Raw genomic sequence first — 9,069 nt, forward strand, 5'->3', positions numbered from 1 at the left:
TTAAAAATTGAAAGATTCTTAAAATTTGATTAATAAATTCATTTACTTGTTTTTTAATTCCACCATACTTCCATTAACGATATCAATTTTACGAGGAAATAGATAAGATAATATTCCAACAAGGAAAATAGAATAATAATGGTGATACGTAATGTTAGTGGGAAGTAATCTACACCTATTGTGTTAAAAAATACAAAATAAAATAGTTTAATATGAACGAAAGTGATGAATTAAATGGCAAACGAAATATTGTTGATCTTATTACATATTTTGATAGTATTTCTTGTGAAATTGATGCAGGAAAATTAAGGTAATAATTTTTATCTCTTAATGATTAATCGTCTTTCAATTCAATTTTATTAGGAATACTAAAGCTAATTGGACATATATTAATAAGAACGTATGCCAAAAAAATTCTTTTAAGAAAATATGTAAATCTTCCAAAATAATTGAAGAACTTTTAAACACCGAAGAAACTTACTTTCAAACTTTACGACATATAATTGGGGTATTTATTTAATTTAATAAAAGATATGTCATACTACCAAAATGTTTTCAGAGTTATATTTTTTATTTCAAACAAGAATTAAATGAAAATATATTTAAAACATTAGAAGAATTAGGAAGGCACCAAGTAACTTTTTATGTGGATCTTTTAGATAATCGAAAAGACGCTGAAAAAATAGCACAATGTTTTTTGAAACATGTAAGTATAAATTTATATTTTAAATGTTTAATTTATCGTTAATATTTTGTTTTAGAAACAATTATTTTATTATTACAAAATTTATATTAGTGAAATGTACGATTTATTTAATACACTTTCTACTAAATACAAGAAATTAGTTGAGGTAAGTAAAAATCGTCATTGTTAATTTCAAAATATTTTATTATATTTTGTCCTAATGAAACTTATTGAAGAATCAGCAATTTTAATTTTTCTAAAACAAAACAAGAGTATTTATATCATTAGATATAAGGGAATATGTAGCCCAAACTCAATAATAATCACATTCTTTCTCAAATGGAACTTATTGTTACACTAAGATCATAGACATTACCTTCGTTCTACCACTAACTGGTCAAAAACCAAGATTTTTTTCGTTGTACATCAGACTACATATATTTGGTTACATGTAGACTCAGCTCGTCGTGATAGACCCTGCACATCTGATGAAAAACTCAGCAACCATCACTTCTTTTTTATCATTTTCGAAAAATTCTAATATTTTCGTCATATGTCAATGACCATTTTGGGAAAGTTAAAATCACAACTGTTCTTTAGCTGTTTTGTTAACTATTTCCTATAGACCCTAAAATTTATGATCCGGCTAACTCATTTACGGCCGTATTTCAGAAGCAGAATGCAATAACACAAAGTCTTCTGTAGAAACTTGTGCGTTCTCTCTTCGTCGTTGATTAGAATTCTTACTGGCAGAAGAACCTAACCTTTCCACCAATCTATTCCGATCTAACTCTCACCTTTAAATAGGTGTCAAGCCTGGCGATAAATCACGTATTGTTGCTTGAATCAAGGGCGTAGAATTCCGTATTCGGAGCAACAAAAGTAACAGTGAGGTATTCGTAGTTTTCTGTACAGTGCTAGCGGAAATCGCAGACCGTTTTTTAGATTATTTTATTTTTATAGATATTTATTTATTTCTTTAAAATTTTAGTATTCGTGCCTCATCACACTTCCATCTTGAGGTAAAAATTGTAGCCAAATCTGGTGAAGTCAATCATATTCTGCTAATTCGTTTTTAGATTGGGGCTTTTGAATAAGATAAAGACAACTACATGGGAAATTCTGGACATATGGGCGGATTTTAATGCAGAAAAGTTCAAAGATGGAAAACGGACACAATCACTGGTGGGAGGAGAAGATGAAATAACAGAAGACACTATGGACATAGCAACTGAAGAGATAACAATGGAAGAACTACATGGATGAAGATGAAAACAGACAAGACTTGCGGCAAAGACAAGATAGACACGGAGATGATAAAACATTTTGGAATAAAAGGGAAGGAGTGGCTTCTAAGTATATATAAGCCCCATGGGCCGCATGGGAGTCGGAAACAGTCCTGAAAGATTGGGAAGATAATATCATCTTACCAATACATAAAAAAGAAGATACTCGAAATGAGCAAGGGAATAAAACAAGGCAATAGCCTAAGCACTTTGTTATTTACAATATTAATGGATAGAGTGATAAAAAATACAAGAACAAGAACAAATAAATGTCAAACAGTAATAGGTTATAAAAGTTTGGAACCACTAAAAATAGATAATTTACTATATGCTGACGACTATAGTGCTGATAGCAGAGAACCATAAAAAGGCAAGGAAGTTAGTTGAAATATGGACAGAAAAAATTGAAAAGATGGGACTAAAATTGAACGTAAATAAATGTAAAATCGTGATAATAAATAAAAAGGAAATAAGAAATAACCCGAAAGAAATATTTATTAAGGAACAAAAGATAGAAAAAGTACCATCATATGAGTTCTTGGGCAATATAATATCACAAAATGGAAGGAAAGATTTAGACATAAATGCAAGAATAAGGAAAACAAACAACGTACATCATACTTTAAACAGAACAATTTTTGGGATGAAGGAGATAAATAGAAAGATAACATTGAATGTGTACAACGCGGTGGCAGTCCCAATATTAACATATGCCAGTGAATCATGGACACTCCAAGATAAACAAGAAGGAAAGATTACAGCAAGGGAAATAAAATTTTTACGGAAAATAGTGGGGAAAACAAAGTGGGATAGGATAAGTAATAAGAAAATAAGACTGGGAAAGGATGAAGAGGAGATAATCAGCAAAATAGAAAGAAAGCAACTAAACTGGTACACACACATAATTAGAATGGAACATAACACAATACTAAAAAAGGCATTTGAAGCAAAGAATAAGGATAAGACTCTAGCAGATATAAAGGAATTAGCCAGGAACCGGAGGGAGTGAAAGAGGTGGATGGAGGAAGGTTCTTTACAATGCACACCTGCCTAGTATCCTACAATATTATCAAATATTTTCAATAACTCCCTAGTCTTATTCAACATCGTCTATGATATTCCTCATCATCGAAAGTTTTTTTATCCCTATTTGATATCTCTCAAAATCAGATCTGTCTTTTGTTAAAATCGTTTTTAGCAATACTCAACATTGGATCTGAAAAGTCCCAGTTATAGTGTTGACCTCGCTAATTATCCCTATCATCTTTCAAGGTCGTTCATGGCGTCCATCATTTTGTTTAGCACTTTCGCCTTTCATTCTGAGCAGTTCTGGGAGAATACTATCAATTCTACTTCTTTTATTTTGTAATGACGTTATTATATTGTGAGTTTCATTCTTCATGTACCCTTCATGATTTTGTTGTTCTCACACTTCATCTTGCGAGTACTCTTTCTCATTTACCACTGTTTTAACTCTCAGCAATTTTTTGAATATTCCTTCCAAGTTTTTTTAATTTCTTCGACATCACTAATTATTTTCCCCTTTGTGTCTCTGCATAGTGTGGCCTGAGGTTTGAATCTCTGTCTCTGCCTCTCTATGTATTTGTAGGCTAAATAAAGTCGCAACGAACAGTCTGAAACACACACCAGCCGAGTTGGATGGAGCTCCTCTCTCCCCACATGGTTTATTTCTGTTTCTTTTTAACTTATAATTCGCTTAAATCACCTGTTCAAAACAGAAACCTTTTTGTCAGATAGTTTTTGAGAATGTCTAGTGTTGTACCTAACATTTTGCTGTGTCAGCATATTGTACTTACGTAATGTTTATGCTGACGGGAATATCTTTGGTCCCTTCTGTTTTTATAAAATTAATATGGGCAGATGTACCCTCATATACTTGACTCTCCATTGCTAATCTTATTAATTGATGTTGTTGGTTTATTGCACCTACTTCGTTATCTTTGCATAACATCCATTATAGCAGTATCATAGGTAAAAGTGAATATCACTGGTATACAGTAGGCAGCAGCCTGGCCTTAATACACTACCTTGTGATAATCCTGCGTTAATTCCTTTAAGTTTAGAGTAAGGGTTGTCCTGATTAACCCTCGCAATCCTTAGCAGTACTCCTAGGAGTTGTGAAAACTACATAAGGGTTTCGTAAGAGCTTGTTTCATTTGTAGTGAAGTCTCACATGCCACACTCTATCAAATGCCTGAGCTACATCTAGGAATACAGTGGAATGAAATTTTCTTTCTTCCAGCAACTTTTCAATTATATCTATGATTCTGTGAATCTGGTCAATAGTTGGATTATATTTTGCTACAGGGATTAATAATGCCTCTTACAAGGTTACCTGACCTTGCAATTTTTGGTTCATCTATTTTAGTTCATTTCACCGTTATTTGTTGAAGAGAATTTTTAATGGAGACGTTTTCTTGTTGCTTTTTGGCTTGATTATTATTAATACTGTTTTCAAAATTACCAGTTACTGTAGAACATTTTCTGCACTTGTGTTGACTGTTGACACTTGTTTATTATTGCCCTGTGGTTGTTTAGGAAATACTGGTTTCTTAGTACGTTTATCCTTTAATTTTTGCATTTATGTGTTATTGTGGCCCGGGGACAGGAACACATTGGAAAGCCCACATAAAATTGCTATTGAATTTAATGCATATTTCTTATCTGTCGTTGAAGTATAACACACAACGACAAGAACTTTAAGCATAACATAAGCTAAAATTCATATCAAAATTTTTTTACAAAATGCTAGAGGATCAGTTAGAACACTTTCTAAATTCCAGCAAAATGGTACCAGTTGTCAGTATGGTTTTCGTCAAGGAAGGGGGGTGATGCATTGGGTACTTCTACTCCCATTATAGGAATATTTTTGGATTTGGCTAAGGGATTTGATACTGTTGCTCATCTCATAATATACTGATTGCCAAATTGGATTTCTATGGTGTTAGAGAGGTGTTTCTTGATCTTGTCTGTTCTTATTTATCTAATAGATGCTGCTATAAATCAATAATACAGTGATAGTCGCAATGTACCCTGTGGAGTGCCAATCAATCCTGGGTCTTTTCCTGATGTGTATTAACGACTTACTCCTTCATAAATTTATGGACGCACAATTATTGTCGTACGTCGATGACACGTTTCTTCTGCTTTCCAAAGTTTCTACTTCTGCTACTAGACATATTATAGTCTTATAGTCTTTTATTAAGTACTGGCTGGATAATAACTATCTCTTCTTGAATCCCACAAAATCCTACTTTTTTACGTTCCAAACTTACAATTACCCTCTAAATCTTAATGAGATTCGTGTTTATAATAGGGATTACATAACTGGTGGTCGTAATTGTTCTTGCTGTGGTATTATGAAGAGAGCGAACAGAACCAGGTATTTGGGACTTATAGTGGATGCCAACTTTAAATGGAATTTTCATATTGACTTGGTAGTTAAGAATATCCGCAGATTACTATCTTTATTCTTAACGTTGAGAAATTGGCGGTATCTAAAACTCTTTTATTATTCTTTTGTTCAGTCGGTGCTTTGGTTTGTTAGCTTGTTAGGTTCATGTGCAAGTGGTTCAGAAATCAATACTACGGATCTCATTATTCAGACCAAGCAGGTTTCCCAGTGATACTCTATTTGCGGAACCAAAGTTCTAACACTTAAACACCTTTATGTTACTGCTATCTGTAGATGCATTTATAAAAATAAGTACTGTTTACCTATTGTGTTGCCAAACCATCTTTACTTTACCAGATCCAACATGTTGCAAAAATTAAATGTTCCTGTGCGTAGGAAGGCTGTGATAGGCTAACTTTTCGTTCATAGTTCATAAAGTTTACTATCTTCTCTTAAACTACAATCTTCAACTGTTGCCTATACTACTATTTCTTCCTCCAAAGGTATTTTTGAAAAAGGTAAGAGATTTCATTTCGGGTACTACTTTACGTGAATTGTATTAAATTGTACGATCGTGATTAGGTTAATTATTATTTTAGATTAGAGTTTCGTTTTCAGGGTGCTTGGACAAATTAGTTCTCCTTTAATATAATATAGTGTTTGCTGGACGATCAACAAGTGCTTTAACACTTAGATCGACCAGTAAACTAGTTAATAATGAAAATTAGTTGAAATTTGTGCCTTTGGATTTCAGTTTGTCTTAAAAAATTAGAAATCTTTTTTTTGTTTTTTTTTTATCTCTTTTCTGTACATTTATTTTGTGCTGTATTTTTGAATTAAATAAAAAAATAAAATAAAAATAAATTAAATGTCTTGTTTTTTCTGCTTCATCAGGAATTTTGGGATGCTGAAGTCTAGCATTCGTGCCACATTTTCAACAGTTGTTCGGTAGGTCTCCTCGAGCTTGGTCACCCACTCTTGGCCATTTCGAACAACACTTATAGTCGCATAAATCGTACCACATCAGATACAATTAGTTCCTCCCGTGTTGTTGAGCTTCTTATCTAATCTCCCAGGGTTGCTCCTTTAATCGTCCTTAGCGTTCTCATTTCGGTGGCATGCCGTAGTTTTAGTCATTTTAATCTGTGGGGGGTTTACCAGGTTTTGCTATCATTATTATTTTAGCAACTTTCCATATATTTGGGAAGTATTTCTGTTTAAAAGCAGCATTAACTATGTGTAATAGTTTTGTAATCGTCCGTTTTGGTAGATGTTTCAATGTTTCTCCATTAATTAAGTCATACCCTACTGATTTTTTTATATTTGGTTTTTGTATTTCATAATACAGTTCTTTCATTCTTACACATGGTATATTACTCTGCTGATCACTTTGAATCATGCTAGGAACATAGTTGCTGGATTGTCTGATGTAAAAGTTCGTTTCAGATGTTCAGCAAACAAATTCACTTTTTCTTGGTTGCTCTTAGCCCAATCTCTTTTACATAGAAGAAAAAGGCCTAATACCAACACATCAATTTGGGTTTCGGATTAAACATGCAACAATAGACCAAGTGCATAGAATAACAAATACTATCGAAATAGCAATGGAAGAAAATAAAGTCTGCTCTGCCGTATTTTTGGATGTTGCACAAGCTTTCGACAAAGTCTGGTTAGATGGTTTAAATTATAAACTAGACCAAATACTACCATCAACGTATAGTCAACTACTAAAATCGTATCTTTCTATTCTATCGATGTTTTAGAGTAAAATACGAAAAGGCTTATAAAAAGGCACTACATGAAATACAAGCCGGAGTTCCTCAAGGAAGTGTGCTTGACCCAACAATGTACTTACTCTACACATTCGACCTTCCTTAGATACCAAAAACATTAACAGCTACATTTGCAGATGACGCAGCGATCTTTGCTGTTGCAGAAAATGAAGTAGTTGCAACAAATAAGTTACAATTGGCCTTAAGTTCAATAGAAAACTTGGCCAAACGATGGCTAATAAAATTAAATATAAATAAATCGACATACATAAACTTTACTTATAAGAAAGTCAACTATATCCCAGTACACATAAATGGCAATGCAGTCCTTTACGCCGATACCGCAAAATATCTTGGTATGACGCTGGATGCCAAACTGGAAAGCTCACGTAAAAAAAAACGTGAGGAACTTGATATCAAATTTAGAAACGTATATTGGCATATTGGCTTTTTGGCAGAAAATCAACGTTATCACTAAGAAACAAGTTGCTAATATACAAGCAAGTATTAAAACCAAAATGGTCATACCGAATCCAACTGTGGAGATTTGTCCTGCAAAACAAATACAAGTCTGATTCAAAGATTCCAAAACAAAGTACTAAGGTGCATAGTGAATGCACCTTGGTATATAAGAAACACTGACCTCCATTGCGATTTGGAAGTAGCATCGGTGGCGCATCAAAGCCGTTCGATTTTGTTTAATTTTGTGTCAAAAATAAGTAGCTAATTAGTATGTATTTACTAGGTGTTATACAATTGTGTTAAGCATAATATAAAAAAAATCCGCCCTAGTTTCCCATGCGTAAGTTATTACCGGCCCCACTGCTATTTTGTAGATGCGGACTTTGCTCTCCTTAAACATATATTTGTTCCTCCATGCGATGTCTTAGATGTCCAAATATTCTGAAGCCTTTGTTGACTTGTGCCCTAACTTCCTGGTGGAAATTTCTGTAGGTAGAGATATCAACGCCCAGGTACTTACAGTGCAGGCTCTGTCTAATGGGGCGATCATTCATTGTCAATTCGCACCTGACAGGCTCTTTTGATATCACCATTGTTTCAGTCCCCTCCTCGGATATCTCCATGTTTAGTCTTTTCGCTGTGGTTTATTTAGCATTTGCTGCAAGTCGTTTCTAACACATTTTGGTTTGTAAATCTTTGGTTTCTTACATTCCACTCTAATGCCGTTGTCTTGGCATTGTTGCACTCTAGCATAAAGTTGGATATTCTGAACGATAGAAGTCTAAGAGCGGTGCCCAAATTTTCTACCTCCTCTAAAGATTCAATGTGTGCTAAAGGTTGCGTTAGTTACATTTTATCAATTTTTATGTCATGCTGGTTTCTTATACGATTTTTTAATGTTTTAAAGTAATCAAGACTAGTTTTAATTAGAAAATTTTAATTTGTAATATTAATTTGTTTATTTTTAGGTGAGAAGAAAACAATTGGGCGACAGTTTCCGTTTAGTAGATCAACTCTTAACTCCATTTCAAAGATTAACAAGATACATTTTAATCCTTAGAAAACTTTTGCAACAACAAACAAACTCAGACAATAAAATTCTTATAGAATCGATAAATTACTTGGAAAGTATAGCAACTGAATTAAATTTATCGAGTTGATAAGAAATTTTGTAAACATTTGTTAAATACTTGTTCAGTTAAGATGTGCCATCTGTGAATCGATAGATGGACGTTAAGAAATATATCTAGTCTTCTTATTATAGACACCTTGAAGTTTTTTGTTAAACTGTAATCTAGAAATGGACGGAAACGAGACGAGTTTGAATTTCAGAATTAACTTAACTTAAATTTAATAAGAAGATATTATGTAGAGGTTATTTCTTTTCTATATAATTTATGATTGTGATTAAAGGAAATGTATTTAAATTTTCCTGTTTTTACTTTTTGT

General features: G+C 33.0%; 1 protein-coding gene across 2 annotated transcripts; it reads left to right on the plus strand.

Annotated features, from left to right (window-relative positions):
• The first annotated feature begins 16 nt into the window (after positions 1-16).
• On the plus strand, positions 17-9,047 carry LOC111426663 (rho guanine nucleotide exchange factor 25-like). 2 transcript variants are annotated; one of them, XM_071196507.1, is made up of 6 exons: positions 17-310; positions 364-508; positions 560-706; positions 762-851; positions 1,677-1,707; positions 1,765-6,173. In XM_071196507.1, exons 1-5 carry the CDS (start codon positions 213-215, stop codon positions 1,704-1,706), a joined length of 510 nt encoding a protein of 169 aa, XP_071052608.1. In that variant the 5' UTR covers positions 17-212; the 3' UTR covers position 1,707; positions 1,765-6,173. The 2 variants fall into 2 exon arrangements, with proteins under 2 accessions (XP_071052608.1, XP_022917062.1); XM_023061294.2 differs by lacking the exons at positions 1,677-1,707; positions 1,765-6,173 and adding an exon at positions 8,589-9,047 and having other exon boundaries at positions 23-310.
• The last annotated feature ends 22 nt before the right edge of the window (positions 9,048-9,069 follow it).

This window comes from Onthophagus taurus, chromosome 6 (assembly GCF_036711975.1).
Source record: "Onthophagus taurus isolate NC chromosome 6, IU_Otau_3.0, whole genome shotgun sequence".
In the NCBI taxonomy this organism is placed as follows: Eukaryota; Metazoa; Arthropoda; class Insecta; order Coleoptera; family Scarabaeidae; genus Onthophagus; species Onthophagus taurus.